Here is a 19603-nt window from a genome sequence, read left to right as displayed (position 1 = left end):
ATGATGGGCTGGTGTGATGGGCTGGTAGGTGGGGGTAGACGGTACCATACCACTCTCTTTTCCCCAGGCAGAAAAGATGGAACCTGCAGCTGTTCAGGTAGCCCTCACAGACAAGCAACCAATCTCCTCTCCTGTGACCCATGGTTCATCAGATTCTTCCCCTTTTGTGCCTGGGCCATCAACTTGCCTGGTGCCACAGCTCTCCAGTGTTTTATCTATGGCATACAACTGGGATTCCCAACTCTCAAATTTTAAAGGACCAGGCAAGGCACAGACCCGCTCCCCCACTTCAGAGGAGAGCTTCACAGCACTGCATCTGGTACTATTCTGTCCCAGAAAAGCAGTCCCATGGCCATTCTGGTGCCTAGAGTTTATGGTGAAGCACAACGAAAAGCTACGACCACTTTATCCACCCTATGCATGTGCCCCTGTCCCTTGCTGTTGAATACATGTTCAAAGGTGCCAGCTGGGTCTTTTGTCCTTGGAAAGGCATTATAGTCTCTTCCAAATACACTTGGGGAAGGAGAACTTTCTCTCCCAGTGAGACCAAAGGGATCTTTGCACCACACTGTCCACTGTCTGCTCTTGGGCTTCCCCTCCTTCTCCCCAGGAGCACTGCTGCCCATCCAGATCTATTACAGCAAACAGCACAGACTTCCAAAAACTCAGAATTTCACCTCCACTGTTTGCAAAACCTTGGGATATTCAGTTCCTCACAATTCCCCCATCAATGGTTTTGGGGGATTGCTTTTCTTATGCGAATCTGACACACTACTCTCTCCCCACTTCCCTTTCTCCTCTCTGCAAGTAGGACTCCCATCCCTTCTGCAGCACCATGGCTTTTCTCTCCCCCAAATCTCCTCTCCACACCTGCCATGTTCTCTCCCTCAAATTATGCAGACTGTTCTTTTAATCCTCAGGTCAATTTCCTAGGTGTTTAAAATGATTTGATGTTGATTGAGCTGTGTTTGAGGGACTGAGACTAGCCCAGGTTCCCCTTACTACACCACCATCTTAACTCCTCCCCCCTTATAAAATTAGAATTTAAATCAATGGGAAAATATAAATATTTTAATAAATGATGCAAACCATTGCTTAAGGGGGAAAAACCAGATACCTATCTTACACTAGTTATAAAAATGAATTCCAGAAGGATATACTTGTATTAGGAAAATAATTTTATCAAGGAAATACAAAGTCTACAAATCTAGCCCTCTGGATAAACACAAAGCTGATTATCTATTCCTAAACAGCTTGCTAGTGTTAAAGTGAAATAACTATGATTAAAATCTCTTTCATCATATTGATACCATACTTACACACTATTGTCTCATCTTATGTTAAAACCAATAGTATACAATTATAAAATCTTTTTACTATTCATGAAAGTTTCTCTCAAGTTTTTGGTTCTATTTGATTTTCCTAACTAGGACTCATCTATCACCCACAGGAAATTTTTTATTTGAATAAAAAGGGGCCCATTATTTGAAATAAGTAACAGTATAATCTATAGATTTACAAACATCTATAATTACCAATATAAATATTAATTTATGTTACATGTAGGTATCACAGAAGACAATAAAAAGATAACTGTAATGGAGGTCGGTAGAAAATACAAGACCAAATCATTAGCGATTCAGGTGTTGTTTTTCTAACACAAATAAAACACAAGTGCTCTATCTGCTTTATGAAATTAGCTGTAAACATTTCATTATAAACCAAACATCCACAGGGCTCCCTCTGTCCATTCTGCATCACCGAATGTGGTACTCCCTGAAACACTTGGCATGGACACCCTTCTGGCATTTCTCGCAGCGGGTGTTGGTCTGCGAGTGGCAAAGGGCACACCGAGTCCTCTTGTCCTGGTGGACGATCCAGTGACCAATCATGTCAAAGCGGCTCTCAGTTTCCAGCCGTCTGCTTCGCCTCCCTTGGGAGGACATGTCAGCATTGCTCTCTAGGTACACACAGGCCACATATCTCCGGAAGGCCAGGAGGTCTACCTGGGCATCATGGCTGCAGATCCTGTGTAGTTGCCAAGCATTATTGAGGGCAGCATCAATGACATAGCCAATGAAGCTTGAGTACCACTTCATGCCCCGGATCTTTACCTTGTATTTGGCAATATTCTGGTCCATCCGGCTGACACCCCCCACTTTCTCCTGGTACAGCTTCACCAGGGATGGTTGATGGACTTGGGTCCGTGTTTTGGCTATTCCTGAATGATGGCTGGTCAGCTCCACTGGCTCTATGCCCACAGCATTAGAGCAGATGTTAACCACACTGCTATCATGCCAGCGGCACACGATAATCTCCTCACTCTCATCAACTTTATAATCAAATGAACCCCTCTTCATTTTCTTAAGTTCTTTGGGATCTTTGAGGGGACATCGCTCAGTCCTGTATTCACGAACAGTTCCTGTGGCCTTCACCCCCTTTTTCCTCAAAATGGACATGAGTTTGACACTTGTAAAAACCTTGTCAAAAAATATGTGGTATGGCAAACAGCCACGCTCCTGAAGAGCATCCACAAATTTTACCACCATACTACCTCCTAAGTCTAAGCCCCTGTCTGACTTGGTGAACAGTGTGCCCTGTGAGGGCTCAAACCACACCAGATAGCCCCTGCTGGTTGTCCCACACCAGATCTTGTAGCCCAGACGCATGGGTTTCCCTGCTGGCAGCTGTTTGGATCCCCGGTGTCCAAAGTATTCACACATGGATTCACCAAAGCTGTAGAACTCTTCCAAGGGTGCGTGCTTCTGGAAATTGCAATTCATTCGGACAATGAGAGGCCTGACCTTGGCAAACCTATCACTTTCATCCAGCTCATTATTATCTGCAAAATGCAGGTATGAAAAGATCAGTTCAAATCTGTCCCTTCTAATTGCATCAGCCACAAGATGATGATGTGAATCAGGAGATGTTTCCCAAAACATCCTTCTCCTTGGATAGGATATATACCCACTTAAAATCAAAATTCCCAAAACACACTTTAATTCCTGGGCTGTGAGCCCAAGGTTGACATTTTTTTGCCAAGCATAACGATTGGTTTCATTAACAATAAAATTAATAGTTCCTTCATCAAAAAACAACTCAAATAGGCCTACAGGACTCAGTTCCTGGCTTTTGAGATCCTCTATATGGGGATCTGATGGAGTCCAGCTGCGGAAGTTGGGCTGGATATCTCTTTTGATCCAAACACGCTGAGGTTCCACTACTGCCTTCTGCCTCTTCATGGCTGGTGGTGGCTGCAGGTCGTCATCCTCCTCCTCAGTGCCAGAGTCCTCAGGTACAACAGAGGCATGCAGCACACTACCGGGCACATGGGAGCCTCGCTGGCCATCTTCATCACCTGAGTCCTCATCAGTGAAATCCCCTGAGGCATTGTCAGGTGGCGCAATGAAGATCTCTTCCCTGCGGTGGCTAGGACTCTCCTCCTCCAATGCATTCAGAACCTCAAGTAGCTTCATGGACTTGAGCTTTGAACTGGCATCTCTCCCAACAGTGGGATTGCTGCAATGACAGGAAACGAAATAAAGCGAGGTCACACAGGAGACAGTGTTTCAGCAGAAAACTCTGTTGAAGCATCACCTGAGAGGAGGGCGCTCCCACTGCAGACCACCTGAGCTTGAACCGCATTTTGGAACCAGTACCACCAGGCACAGTACCAGGTAAGGGAATTTTCCTAACATAGGTTACTCTTTCAAGTGCAAAAGTATTTTAATGATAGGAGGCATTCTAAAGAGAAGTTCCAGGGGGAGGAGGTAAGATAGAGGAGAAATAGGGGAACCCTGAGCTTTCTCATCCCCCAAACATAGCTATACCGAGGTCACATCACTTGGAACACCCAGGAGATCGATCTGCAGAGTGGCAGAAGGACCTGCATGGTTGGAGGGAGACAGGGTGGCAGGTGTGAGGCACATGGATATGAATTGGTGGATAGAAAAATGGCAGTGCTGCAGAGGGGGAGGAAACCCTTTCTGGTAAGAGAAAAGAAGGGAGGGAAAGAGAGAGGTGTTGACAGAGTATAGCACTGGGTTCACACAAGAGGAAAATCTCTCTAGACCACAGACTGGGGTGCAAGAAGTACTGAGAGTTACAGGTTTTTGTTATGTTTTATAGTAGTTTGCAAACAGCGTGTGGAGTTCAACCCTGAAGTTTTGGAAGTGTGTGACTCTCTAGCAGAGAGCTGTAGTGTGTGGTCATGGGGGGAAGGAAGGAGCTGGCCCCAGAGTGCATAGCCTGGTGTAGGGACCTTCAAGGCACACTGGGAGAGAACATTCCCCTTCCTGGAGTACTTTTGGAAGAGGTTTATTGCCTCTCCAAGGACAAAAGAACCTATAGGTGCCAGCTAATGGCGTTTCATCAGCAGGGGACAGAGATACAGCAGATAGCATATGACCTTGTTGCTGCTTTCAGTGGTGCTACAGTATACACTCCACACAACATGCTGGTGAGGAACTATTCTTCTGGGACAAAAACCATCTGACACAGCACGCAGAGGCTCTACTCCAGAGGAGGGAAGCAGGTCCATGTAGTGCTTTGCCCATTAAGTTTTCAAGTTTTGTATTCCAGCTGCACACCAAGGAAAAACTCAAGAAAGCTGTGGTGCAGGGCAAGTTGACTGCCCTTACTATCTGTGAGGACTGCCTGAATGGTGGGGGATGTGAGATTCTTTCTGGGGACAAAGATTGGGGTGGTGTCATTTTCCCCCAACACCAACACAGTGGGACTTCTGAGACCAACACAGCAGCCCCCAGCAGAGGTGGGACCCGGTTACACCACAACCTGCCTCAAAGTGCCTGGTAACTGCTTATTTACTGGAGTAAGACTGACTCTGAGCCATTTCAGTCAGTCTCTCACGCAGAAGACCACCATAGGCAGCACCCTGCATGTACCAACTGTACTGAAAATTGAATGCTTCAAAATGACACATGTAGTTCTGGTGGAAACAGGACCAGGTTTACTTTTTTTCTACCACAGCCCCCCCCCCCCCCATTTCCCCATTTGTTTGTTTATTTGTTTTTCTTTCTTTTTTCTTCTAGAATCAGGCTCATACTGTTTTATATGTTTGTTAGTTTGCTATTTTCATTTCCTTTCTCCTTTTTGGGAGGGTCAAGCTTCTTTTTTCTTTTATTTGTCTTTTTTTTTTTAGCTTTCTTTCTCTTTGAATTCAGCTTATAGTTTTTTGATTGGTGTTTTTTGTTCCTTTTCCCTTTCTTCGTTTACAGGATCAGGTTTTTTATTGTTTGTTTGTTTGTTTTGTTTGTTTTTTTTTTCCAGGCTTATTTTAATGAACAAATCAAAGCAATCCCAGCTAAAGGTCCAAACACTCTCCACTGTAAGAAAGGAGGAGCTATATGGATGAATGGATAAAGAAGATGTGGAGTATTACTTGGCAATCAAAAAGAATGAAATCTTGTCATTTGCAACTACATGGATGGAACTAGAAGGGGTTATGAGCAAATCACAGCAGAAAACTTTCCTAACCTGGGGAAAGACACAGACATCAAAATCCAGGAATCACAGAGGGCCCCCATTAGATTCAACAAAAACTGACCATCAACAAGGCATATCATAGTCAAATTCACAAAATACTCAGGCAAGGAAGAATCATGAAAGCAGCAAGGGAGAAAAAGTCCCTAAATTACAAGGGAAGACAGATCAGGTTTGCAGGAGACCTATCCAAAGAAACTTGGCAGGCCAAAAAGGAGTGGCAGGATTATGTTCAATGTGCTGATTCAGAAAAATATGCAGCCAAGAATTCTTTATCCAGCAAGGCTGTCATTCAAAATAGAAGGAGAGATAAAAAGTTTCCCAGACAAAAGAAAATTAAAGGAGTTTGTGAGCACTAAACCAGCCCTGGAAGAAATTTTAAGGGGGATTCTCTGAGGGGAGAAAGATGAAATAATAAACAAACAAACAAAAAAAAGGCAACAAAGACTAGAAAGGACCAGAGAACTCCACCAGAAACTCCAACTCTGCAACCAACATAATGGCAATAAGTTCATACCTTTCAGTTATCACTCTAAATGTCAACGGACTCAGTGCTCCAATCAAAAGACACAGGGTAACAGAATGTATAAGAAAACAAGATCCATGTATATTCTGTTTACAAGAGACCTACTTTAGACTTAAAGACACCTTCAGATTGAAAGTAAGGGGATGGAGAGCCATCTATCATGTTAATGGTCCACAAAATAAAGCCGGAGTAGCCATACTTATATCAGACACTCTAGACTTTAAACTAAAGACTGTATCAAGAGATGAAGAAGGGCATTATATCATAATTAAGGGGTCTATCCACCAAGAAGACCTAACCATTGTAAACATTTATGCTCCAAATGTGAAAGCGCCCAAATGTATAAATCAATTAATCACAAACATAAAGAAACTCATTGATAGTAATACCATAATAGTAGGGGACTTCAACACCCCACTCACAGCAATGGACAGATCATCTAATCAAAACATCAACAAGGAAACAATGGCTTTGAATCACACACTGGACCAGATGGACTTAATAGATATATTCAGAACATTTCATCCTAAAGCAGCAGAATATACATTCATCTCCAGTGCACATGGAACGTTTCTCCAGAATAGACCACATACTGGGACACAAATCACCCCTCAACAAGTACAAAAGTATTGAGATCATACCATGCATATTTTCAGACCACAATGCTATGAAACTTGAAATCAACCACAAGAAAAAATTTGGAAAGGTAACAAATACTTGGAGACTAAATAACATCCTACTAAAGAATGAATGGGCTAAGAAGTTAAAGAGAAAATTAAAAAGTTCACGGAAGCCAATGAAAATGATAACACCACAACCCAGAACCTCTGGGACTCAGCAAAGGTGGTCATAAGAGGAAAGTATATAGCAATCCAGGCCTTCCTAAAGAAGGAAGAAAGGTCTCAGATACAAAACCTAACTTTACGCCTTAAAGAGCTGGAAAAACAACAGCAAATAAAACCCAAGACGAGCTGAAGACAGGAAATAACAAAGATTAGAGCAGAAATCAATGCTATGGAAACCAAAAAAACAGTAGAACAGAACAATGAAACCAGAAGCTGGTTCTTTGAAAGAATTAACAAAATTGACAAACCACTAGCCAGTTTGATCAAAAAGAAAAAGGAAAGGACCCAAATAAATATAATCAAGAATGAAAGAGGAGAGATCACAACCAACACAGCAGAAATAAAAACAATACTAAGAGAATATTATGAGAAATTATATGCCAATAAAATGGGCAATCTGGAAGAAATGGACAAATTCCTAGAAACATATACACGACCAAAACTGAAACAGGAAGAAACAGAAAATTTGAACAGACCCATAACCAATAAGGAAATCGAATGAGTAATCAAAAATCTCCTAAAAAACAAGAATCCAGGGCCAGATGGCTTCCAGGGGAATTCTACCAAACATTTAAGGAAGAATTAACACCTTTTCTTTTGAAGCTGTTCCAAAAAATAGGAATGGAAGGAAAACTTCCAAATCCTTTCTATGAAGCCAGCATTACCTTGATTCCAAAATGAGACAGAGGTCCCACTAAAAAGGAGAACTAACTATAGACCAATTTCCCTGATGAACATGGATGCAAAAATCCTCAACAAGATATTAGCCAACCAGATCCAACAATACATTAAACAAATTATTCACCATGACCAAGTGGGATTTATACCTGGGATGCAGGGCTGGTTCAATATCCACAAAACAATTAACGTGATTCATCACATCAATTAAAGAAAGGAAAGAACCATATGATCCTTTCAATAGATGCAGAGAAGGCATTTGACAAAATACAGCATCCTTTCTTTATAAAAACCCTCAAGAAATTAGGGATAGAAGGAGCATATCTCGAGATCATAAAAGTCATATATGAATGACCCAACGGTAATATCATTCTCAATGGGGAAAAACTGAGAGCTTTCCTCCTAAGGTCAGGAACAAGACAGGCATGTCCACTCTTGCCACTGTTATTCAACATACTATTGGAAATCTTAGCCTCTGCAATCAGACAACACAAAGAAATAAAACGCATCTAAATCAGCCAGGAGGAGGTCAAACTTTCACTCTTTGCAGATGACATGATACGGTATATGGAAAACCCAAAAGATTCCACCAAAAAAATGCTAGACTGAATTCATGAATTCAGCAAAGTTGCAGGATATAAAATCAATACACAGAAATCGGGTGCATTCCTATACACCAACAATGAAGCGACAGAAAGAGTAATCAAGGAATCAATCCCATTTACAGTTGCACCAAAAAACATAAAATACCTAGGAATAAATCTAACCAAAGAGGTGAAAAATCTATACACTGAAAACTATAGAAAGCTTATGAAAGAAATTGAAGATGACACAAAAAAAATAGAAAAAGATTTCATGCTCCTGGATAGTAAGAACAAATATTGTTAAAATGTCGATATTACCCAAAGTAATCTACACAGTCAATGTAATCCCTATCAAAATAACACCAGCATTCTTCACAGAGCTAGAACAAATCATCCTAAAATTTGTATGGAACCAGGAAAGACCCCGAATAGCCAAAGCAATCTTGAAAAAGAAAACCAAAGCAGGATGCATCACAATCCCAGACTTCAAGCTATACTATAAAGCTGTAATCATCAAGACAGTATGGTACTGGCATAAGAACAGACACTCAGATCAATCCAACAGAATAGAGAACCCAGAAATGGACCCACAAATGTATGGCCAACTAATGTTGGACAAAGCAGGAAAGACTATCCAATGGAATAAAGACAGTCTCTTCAGCAAGTGGTGCTGGAAAAACTGGACAGCGACATGCAGAAGAATGAACCTGGACCATTTTCTTACACCATACACAAAAGTAAATTCAAAATAGATGAAAGACCTCAATGTAAGACAAGAAGCCATCAAAGTTCTCGAGGAGAAAGCAGGCAAAAACCTCTTTGATCTTGGCTGCAGCAACTTCTTACTCAACACGTCTCTGGAGACAAGGGAAACAAAAGCAAAAATCAACTACTGGGACCTCATCAAAATAAAAATCTTCTGCATAGCGAAGGAAACAATCAGCAAAACTAAAAGGCAACCGAAAGAATGGGAGAAGATATTTGCAAACAACATATCAGATAAAGGGTTAGTTGCAAAATCTCTAAAGAACTTATCAACAACACCCAAAAAAACAAATAATTCAGTGAAGAAATGGGCAAAAAGTATGAATAGACATTTCTCCAAAGAAGACATCCAGATGGCCAACCAACACATGAAAAAATGCTTAACGTCACTCATCATCAGGGAAATAGAAATCAAAACTACCATGAGATACCACCTCACCCCTGTCAGAATGGCTAACATTAACAACTCAGGCAACAACAGATGTTGGCAAGGATGTAGAGAAAGAGGATCTCTTTCCACTGCTGGTAGGAATGCAAGCTGGTGCAGCCACTCTGGAAAAGTGTGGAGATTCCTCAAAAAATTAAAAATAGAACTACCCTATGACCCAGCAATTGCACTACTAGGTATTTATGCAAGGGATACAGGTATGCTGTTTCAAAGAGACACATGCACCCCAATGTTTATAGCAGTACTATCAACAATAGCCAAAGAATGGAAAGATCCCAAATGTCCACACATGGATGAATGGATAAAGAAGATGTGGTATATGTATATATACACAATGGAATATTACTAGGCAATCAAAAGGAATGAAATCTTGCCATTTGCATCTACATGGATGGAACTAGAGGGTATTATGCTAAGCAAAATTAGTCAGAGAAAGACAAATATCATATGTCTTCACTCATATGAGGACTTTAAGACACAGAACAGATGGACACAAGGGAAGGAAGCAAATATCATATAAAAACAGGGAGGGGGACAAAACATAAAAGACTCTTAAATATGGAGAACAAACTGAGGGTTATTGGAGGGTTTGGGAGGGGGGATGGGCTAAATGGGCAAGGGGCATTAAGGAATCTACTCCTGAAATTATTGTTGGACTATATGCTAACTAATTTGAATGTAAATTAAAAAAATAAAATAAATTAAAAAAGAAGATGTGGTGTATATGTATACATATATATACATACATACATACAATGGAATATTAGCATCAAAAGGAATGAAATCTTGCCATTTCCAATGACGTAGATGGAGCTAGAATATATTTTGCTAAACAAAATAAGTCAATCAGAGAAAACAAACATCATATGATTCCACTTATATGTGGAATGTACGAAACAAAACAGATGAACATATGGGAATGGAGGGAAGAAGGAGAAGAAAAGAAACCACAAGAGACTTAACAACAGAGAACAAACAGGGCTGATGGTGGGAGATAGGCTAAATTGGTGTTGGGTATTAAGGAGGGCACTTGTGATGAGCACTGGGTGTTATATGTAAGTGATAAATCACTAAATTCTACTTCTGATACACCTATATGTTAAGTAACTTGAATTTAAATAAAATCTTGGGGAAAAAAATGCCAACTTTGTAAATCACTGAATTCTAGTTCTGAAACCAATACTGGACTGTATATTAACTAACTATATTTAAATAAAAACTAGGTAACAACAACAAAGAAATGTTACATACCTCCTTCCTTCTTAATGTGTCTTGAATACAGAATTCCCTTTACTGATAAATGACAGGTGCTACTGTCATTACCCAAATGACAGTAACCACCAAAAAGGAAGCCTAGACTGCTGAAGTGACATCCACTGATATCTTCTGATTCATTGGCCCCAGCAGCTCTACTTTCATGCTTCAGTCTTACCTTTGTCTTCCCTTTCCCTTATTAATTTGGCAAATACAAGGTTCCTCCCTCCCAAATTCCCAAGCTCTCCCTACTTGACTGCTTACTACCCAATATCAGGACCTGAACAGATTCAGACAAATTTTCAGATGGTTCCCTCAGTATCAGACATCTTACTATACACTAGCTGCAATTCAGAAGCCAAACAGATTCAGAAAACATGGAAACCCCATCTATCCTAACTTTCCCTGTGCACTAGGATCTAAATGGATGACAAGAGATACCTATATTTAATGAGCACCAACCACGAGCAGGCACTTCCCAGCAACTGACAATGGACACACTCCGCTCCTGACCTGCACAGCACTTGTCTACCTGGAGGTGAAAGATGACAGTTCAGCACACAAGTAGCTATGCAAGATGGGGGCCATCCTGGACAATGGGCAGAGAATGTAGCAAAGGAGTAGGACTGGGGTTACTATTTTAGATGGATGATAAGTGAAGGCTCCCAGGCAGGTGGCCTGAAAAAAGAGGGAGGGAGCCTTACAGACAGCTAGAAACAGGGTGTCCCAGGCAGAGAAAAAGAATTGTAGGCACAAGGCCCTGAGCCTGAAGGGACTTGATAACTGTGAACAGCAAGGAGGTCAGTGAGACTTCAGATGTAGTAAAGGGAGGAGAGCAGAGCATAGGCTGCCAGGACCAGGACCCACAGGGCTCTATAGGCCCTAATGAGGACATTCAATAGTGTTCAGCTGTCACAGGAAGCCCTCTAGTAGGATGCAGAAGGGGCAGTGACACACATCACTGGCTATGAGAATGGACGGGCAAGGAAGGTGGGCTCTACTGCTGCCCTGTGTCACTCTGGCCCAACCTCCACATGAGAAGAATCTCAAACCAGAGGGAAGACACAAGCTTTACCGCAAAGGTTATTTCTCTACAGACCTACCCTTGGACTTGGGAGTTCACTGCATTAGAGATTCACTACAACCTCATTTGGTGAACACGGACTCCATCAGCCTCTGTGCTAGAGTCTACTAGGGCACAGGAGATCTGACCTCAGGGAAGGCAAGGTATTTCTCATGCTATGCCAGAAAGGGAACCCAGCTTTCAAGGATAGGAAATCTGAAGCACTTCCCATGGACCTCAGACTGAGAGGTTCTCAGGGGTCAATAGACAACTTGCCATCTTCTCAGCCTCTCCTATTTTCGAGCAGCAGATCCAGGCCTATATAGTCAGGGTTTCCACCACTCTCACTATCTAAGCTCCTATGTGCCCCCATGCCTCCAAAAACTTTCTGTACATAGTTGTTAAGACTCCTGGAGTAGGACAGGATTTAGATGTCAGAGTAGTAGGGGGACCCTATACTTGCTTTGTCCATCAAACATAGCTAGATAAATATCAAATCCATTCCAAACACCCAAGAAATGAATGTGAGGACTGAGAGAACAAACTGCACAACTACAGGGATAAAAGAGGCCACACTGTGGAAGGGAGGAGGTGCAGAGAAGTGATTAGCGAGAAAAGAATCGTAGGTGCTGTGGGGGGTAAAGAGCCCTGATCACACAGGAAAGAGATTCAGAGACAGAGAGCACATGTGAGAAAGCATGTGCATGCAGGGCACTGCACAAGAAAAACACTTCCCCAAAACCACTGAGAAGCAAAACAATTGCGGCTGACTATTGCCAAGTTTTTCCAGGCAGTGGAACTCAAAGTCAGAAGTTTTAGAAGTCCATGCCATGACCAGAGACAGAACCTGACCAGCACAGATGTGCTTCTGTTGAGAGGGAGGGCAGAGGCCTGGGAGAAGACAGATGGTCTGCAGATACCCTGGGCCACACTGGGACAGACAGATCTCCTCCTTATAGTGCATTTGAGAGAGGTGGCACTGCCAGCGGGTGCCACTGAGCTACCCTATTCATTCCAATAGGAGCAGAGACACCTGCTGAGACCAGGTAACCTGAAAATCAGCCTTTCGCTGTGCTTTACCATACTCCAAGTGCCCGCACATTCTGTGACTACCCTTCTGAGACAAGCAGGCACCAGCCACAGTGTAGTGAGACCCCACCCCGAATGATTAGTGCAGGGCCAACCATGCCAGGTCCCTTTGGAGTTCTGAAACTCAGCACAGGTTGTGTCCAGCACAGGACCATGATGCTGGGTGGGCAAAAGGCTCAGACACAGAATGGGTGAAGGCAGAGAGATCTGAGGGATTCCTGGGACACAGGAGGGGAGATTGTTCGATCTTCAGTGAGGGTTTCCTGAACATCAGTGGGCGCAAATGCCCCTCTGCAGGAAGACAGTGGGCTGAAACTATATTAATTCCCCACCTATCAGCACAGGCAGACTTAAGTGAGAAACACAGCACACACAGTAGAGGCCTGAGCCACTTACACCAAGACCCGCCCCTGTAGGCTCTGCAGGTGCTTTTTCTTGAGTGCAATTGTGCCTGAGAGCCAGAGCAGAAGCAGGTCCCTCTGCTAGAAGATGAGCACAAACCCCTTACACCTACCAAGTCTACTGACAATGGAGTGATGCAAAACTTCAGCTCTAGTGGAAAATGGATCTGGCCTTTTGAACAAGCAGACCAAAACACACCGAGTTAAAACTCACCACACACTGGGCAAGGTCCAAACACAACCCAGTACAGACAAGGTGAAACTGCAGAGGACTGATGTGAGGGAAAGAGCAGTTAAAACACAAAAGCAGAGTGTACAAACTGCACACCAGAAACACTTCCTGGAGCGCCAAGCCGGGGTCAGTATATAGCATCTTCTTAATATAGCCTTTACTCTCAGAAGCAGGAAATATAACAGGCTTTCCTAACACAGAGAAAACAGAGACTAAAGCAAAGTGCCAAGATGGAGAAATGGATCACAAAAAAAAAAATAAGAAAAGGTCATAGCCAGAGATCTAATCAAAATAGATATAAGTAATATGCCTGTACCAGGATTTAAAACAACAATCATAAGGATATAGCTGGGCTTGAGAAAAGCATAGAAGACACCAAGGAGTCTCTTAACACAGAGATAAAAGATCTAAAAACTAGTCAGACAGTAATAAAAAATGCTATAACTGAGATGTGAAACCGATTCTATGACCATAAGAATGGAAGAAGCAGAGGAATAAGTGATATGTAAGATAAAATTATGTAAGATAATAAAGCTGAGAAGAATAGGGAAAGAAAACATTAGATCAGAATGTAGACAATAGGGAACTCAGCAACTCCATAAGACGTAATAACATTTGTATCACAGGAGTGCCAGAAGAAGAGAAGAAAACAGGGGCAGAAACTTATTTGAGCAAATTATTGTGGAAAATGTCCCTAATCTGGGGAAGGAAACAAACATTCAAGTCAAGGACACACAGAGAACTCCCACCATAATCAACAAAAGCAGGGCAACACGAAGACATATTGTAGTAAAATTTGCAAAATACAGAGTTAAGGAAAAAATCCTGAGAGCAGCAAGGAAAAAGAAATCCCTAAGTCATAAGGGAAGACAAATAAGGTTAGCATACTTATCAGCAGAAACTTGGCAGGCTAGAAGGGAGTGGCATGATATATTCAAAGTGAATGGGAAAAATATGCAGCCAAGAATACTTTATCCAGCAGTGCTGCCATTTAGAATAGAAGGAGAGATAAAGAGTTTCCCAGACAGGTAGGAGTTAAGATGGCAGAGCAGTAAGGGGACCCTGAGCTTGTCTTGTCCCTGAAACACAGCTAGATCAGCATCAAACCATTTTGAACACTTAGGAAATTGATCTGAGAATTATTGCAACAATCTGCATAATTTGAATCAGAGAACTTAGCAGGTACATGGTGTGGAGAGGTGAACTGGGGGGAGAAAAGCTGCGGAGCCGTAGAGGGTAGGAAGCCATTTTTGCAGAGAGAGGACTGGGGAGAAGGCAGCACATCAGGATCATGCAAGAAAAGCACTGCCCCCAAAAGTAGCTAGAGAGAAAGAAAGAAAGAAAGAAAGAAAGAAAGAAAGAAAGAAAGAAAGAAAGAGTGAAAACACTCGCATGGGACTAGACAAGAAATCTGTTCACAAAAACCACTGATGGAAGAAAGGAGGGGATTTCAATACCACCAGGATTCTATATATAGCTATATTCTATAATAGGACAGAATCTGAAGTTTTGGAGCTCAGTGCTTGGCAGTGCTCTGGTGAGTAAGTCAGGTGAATCCCCAGGAGCAGGAAGCATGGTTTGAGGGGTCCATGTGCCACCTGGGGAAAAGTGGTTCTTCTGATTGGAGTGTACTTGGTAGAGGCCATAGGCTTCCCCATGGGCAAAATTCCTGGCTTATCCCAGAGAGCTACCATGTAGCTGTAGTACTGAAACAAAGATGCCACAGTGCACCATGACCTGTACAGGGTATGTGCTGTGATTCACCATAAACTCTGAGCCTCTGCTGCTGTGGGATCGTGCGAATGTTTTCTGTGGACACCCTTCCCCAAAGCATTAGCATGGGTCCAAGCCACAGGGATCTCTGAAGTGAGGGGTTTTGAAACACAGCTCTGTGTGAGATAAAACTCGGGAGGGAGGTGCCACCTGGAAGGGACACAGCTTGAACACAGACAGGGTGAAGGCAGGGAGCAGATAGAGGCCTGAGACCAAGGAGAGGCACTTGAATGCGTGTCCACAAGGGCAAAAATTCCCACATCAGACACTAGAGAGCTCTGTGAAGTCATTCTCACCACTAACAAGCATACATGCATGGATGCACTCCTTGATCGACACCTATAAGCTAAGCAGTGCCACCAAATGGAGAACAGAAACAGTTACCCCACGCCCCACCCAGCTGTGCCCTCTAGGCACATGCCCCAGAAGACCAGGACAAATCCTTCCACCTACTTAGTCTATGAATTATAGTGTCTTACGAAGATTTCATTCTAGGGGAAAATGAATGTACTTCATTCAGGTTTCATTCTGTTTGCTTCTTCATTTGTTTGTTCGTTTTCTTTCCTTCTGTTTTTGCTTATCTTTTTTTTCCCTTCATTCTTTTCTCTTTCTTGGATACAGAAAAAGCAATTTTTTATTTTTTTTATTTTCCTTATTTTATTCTATTACTTAAGAACTGTATTTTTCAATTTAAAATTTTGTTTATAGGGGCGCCTGGGTGGCTCAGTCAGTTGAGCATCCAGCTTTGACTCAGGTCATGATCTCACGGTTTGTGAGTTCGAGCCCCATGTCAGGCTCCATGCTGACAGGTCAGAGCCTGGAGCCTGCTTCCGATTCTGTGTCTCCCTCTCTCTCTGCTCCTCCCCCAGTCATACTCTTTCTCTCTCTCAAAAATAAATAAACATTAAAATTTTTTTTTAATTTTGTTTATAGTTTTTTGTTTTCCTTTTTTTTCTCTCTTTTCTATCAACCTCTCAACAAGCAGAAAGAAACACACCTAGGGGCACCTGGGTGGCTCAGTTGGTTAAGTGTCTGACTTCAGCTGAGGTCATGATCTCACAGCTCGTGAGTTCGAGCCCTGAATCAGGCTCTGTGCTGACAGCTCAGAGCCTGGAGCCTGCTTCACGTTCTGTGACTCCCTCTTCTGCCCCTCCCCTGCTCATGCTCTGTCTCTCCAAAAATAAATAAACATTAAAAAAAATTAAAAAAAGAAAAAAGAAACACACCTAGTATCTAGCTTCCATTATTTGATTTGTATTGTATTATCTTGTTTGTAATTTTTTTAATTTTAATTTTTTTTTTTTTTTTGCCTCCAAAATGACAAGACAGAGGAATTCACCCCAAAAGAAAGAACATGAAAAAATGATGGCCAGGGATTTAATCAACACAGATATAAGAATGATGAGTGAATTAGAATTTCAAGCCACAATTATAATAATATTAGTTGGAGTTGAAAAAAGCACAGAAGATGCCAGAGAATCCCTTTCTGCAGAGATAAAAGAATTAAAATATAGTCAGGCCAAAATTAAAAATGCTATAACCAAGATGTAATCTTGAATGGACACCTTGTTGGCAAAGATAGACAAAGCAGAGAAGAGAATCAATAATACAGAAGATAAAATTATGGAAAATAAGGAAACAGAAAAAAGAAGGAAACAAAGGCAAAAGACTATGATACAAGACTGAGAGAATATAAATTATTAAAGAGGAATACCATTTGTATTATAGGAGTCACAGAAAATAAGGAAAGAGAAAAGGGGGCAGAAGGTTTATGTTAGCAAATTATAGCTGAAACTTTCCTAATCTGGGTAAAGATACAGACATCAAAATTCAAGAAGCACAGAGAATTCCCATTAGATTTAACAAAAACCAACATCACTACAGCATATCATAGTCAAATTCACAAAACACAGACAAGGAAAGAACCCTGAAAGCAGCAAGGAAAAAAGTCTTTAACCCACAAGGGAAGACAGATCAAGCTTGCAGTGGATATTCCACAGATACATGGCAGACCAGAAAGGAGTGGCAGTATATATTCAACGTGCTTATAGGAAAAATATGCAGCCAAGAATTCTTTATCTAGAAAGGCTGTCATTCAGAATAGAAAAAGAGATAAATAGTACCCCAAACAAAACCAGCCCTGCAAGAAATCATAAGGAGGACTTTTGAGTGGAGAAAAAACAAAACAAACAAACAAAAATCAGACCAAAGGCAACAAAGATTAGAATGGGCCAGAGAGAACATCAACAGAAACACCAACTCTACAGGACACACAATGGCACTAAATTAATATCTTCCAATAATCACTCTAAATGTAAAAGGACTGAATGCTCCAATCAAAAGACATAGGGTATCAGAATTGATTAAAAAAAAAAACAAAAAAACAAAAAAAACAAAAAAAAAACAACACCCATTTATATGCTGATTACAAGAGACTCATTTTAAACCTAAAGACATATGCAGATTGAATGTAAAGCGATGGAAAACCATCTATCGTGGCAATGAACATTAAAAGAAAGCCAGAATAGACATACCTATATCAGACAAACTAGATGTTAAAACAAAGACTGTAACAAGAGATGAGGAAGGGCATTATATAATAATTAAGGGGTCTATCTACAAAAAGATCTAACAGTTGTAAATATCTATGCTGCCAAGTTGGGAACAACCAAATTACAAATCAATCACAAACAGAAAGACACTCATTGATAAAAATACCATAGTAGTAGGGGACTTTAACACACAAATTACAACAATGGACAGATCATGTAAACAGAAAATCAACAAGAAAGAAAATAATCGCTTTGATTGATACAATGCACGAGATGGACTTAACAGTTATATTCAGAACATTTCATCCTAAAGTAGCAGAACACACATTCTTTTCCAGTGCACATGTAACATTCTCCAGAAAAGATCACATATTGGGTCACAAATCAGCACTCAGCAAGTACAAAAAGATTTACATCATACCATGCATATTTTTAGACAAAAACACTATGAAACTTGAAATCAACCACAAGAAAAAATATTTGGAAAGACCACAAATATTTGGACATTAAAAAAAAAATAAATCCTACTAAAGAATGAATGGGTTAACCAAGAAATCAAAAAAGAAATTTAAAAACACATGGAAGCCAATGAAATGAAAACACTATTGTCCAAAACCTTTGGGATTCAACAAAGGCAGTCATAAGAGGAAAGTATATAGCAATCCAGACATTCCTAAATAAGGAAGTAAATTCTTAGATACATAACCTAACCTTATACCTAAAGAAATTGGAAAAACAACAGCAAATAAAGTCCAAAACCAGAAGAAGAGGAAAATAATAAAGATTAGGGCAGAAATCAATGATATCAAAAAAACAAAAAAAACAAAACAAAAACAGAACAGATCAATGAAACCAGGAGCCGGTTCTTTGAAAGAATTAACAAAATTGATAAACTCCTTGCCATATTTATTAAAAAGAAAAAGGAATAGGACCAAGTAAATAAAATCACGAATGAAAGAGGAGAGATCACAACCGACTCACAGAAATGAAAACTACAATAAGAGAATACTATGAAAATTATATGCCAACAAACAGGGCAATCTGGAAGATGGACCAATTTCCTAGGAACTCACAAACTACCAAAAATGAAACAGGAAGAAATAGAAAATTCAAACAGCAAAGACATTCAGTCAGTAATCAAAAATCTCCCAACAAACAAGGGTCTAAGGGTGGATGGATTCCCAAGGGAATTCTACTAAACATTTAAAGACGAGATAATACCTATTATTCTGGAGCTGTTCCAAAAAATACAAATGGAAGGAAAACTTCCAAACTCATTCTATGAAGCCAGTATTACTTTGATTCCAAAACCAGACAAAGTTCCCACTAAAAAGGGTGTCTGTAAAAGTTACAGACCAATCTCCTTGATGAACATGGATGCAGAAATTCTCAACAAGATACTAGCAAGTTGAATCCAACAATGCATTGAAAAAATTATTCACCATTATCAAGTGGGATATATTCCTGGGCTGCAGGGCTGGTTCAATATTCACAAATCAACATTATAACACCACATTAATAAAGGATAAGAACCATAAGATCCTCTCAATTGATGCAGAAAAAGCATTTGACAAAATACAGCATCCTTTCTTAATAAAAATCCTCCAGAGAGTAGGGATAGAAGGAACATAATGCAACATAATAAAGGCCACATATGAAAGACCCACAGCTAGTATCAATCTCAATGGGGAAAAACTGACAGCTTTTCCCCTAAGGTCAGGAACATGAGAGGGATGTACACTCTCACCACTGTTGTTCAACATAGTAATGGAAGTCCTATCCTCAGCAATCAGACAACACAAATGAAAGGCATCCAAAATGGCAAGAAAGAAGTCAAACTTTCACTCTTTGCAGATGACATGATACTCTATGTGGAAAACTCAAAAAACTT

General features: G+C 40.9%; 1 protein-coding gene across 6 annotated transcripts in view; it reads right to left on the bottom strand.

Moving 5' to 3' along the window:
• Window positions 1-1107: 1107 nt before the first annotated feature.
• PGBD2 (piggyBac transposable element derived 2) overlaps window positions 1108-19603 on the bottom strand; it is a 36684-nt gene continuing 18188 nt past the window's right edge. For 5 of the 6 annotated variants that reach the window (XM_042931358.1, XM_042931348.1, XM_042931342.1 and 2 more), the window contains one exon: window positions 1108-3519. In XM_042931358.1, the coding sequence (XP_042787292.1) occupies window positions 1758-3519 (1762 nt within the window). In that variant the 3' untranslated portion in view covers window positions 1108-1757. Of the gene's footprint in view, window positions 3520-8950; window positions 8976-19603 lie in introns of those variants that run through there. The other variant, XM_042931386.1, reaches the window with a different exon arrangement.

Source organism: Panthera leo, chromosome A1 (genome assembly GCF_018350215.1).
Source record: "Panthera leo isolate Ple1 chromosome A1, P.leo_Ple1_pat1.1, whole genome shotgun sequence".
NCBI classification, from domain to species: Eukaryota; Metazoa; Chordata; class Mammalia; order Carnivora; family Felidae; genus Panthera; species Panthera leo.
Note: the sequence above shows the minus strand (reverse complement) of the source record. Positions and strands in the feature narration are given on the sequence as shown.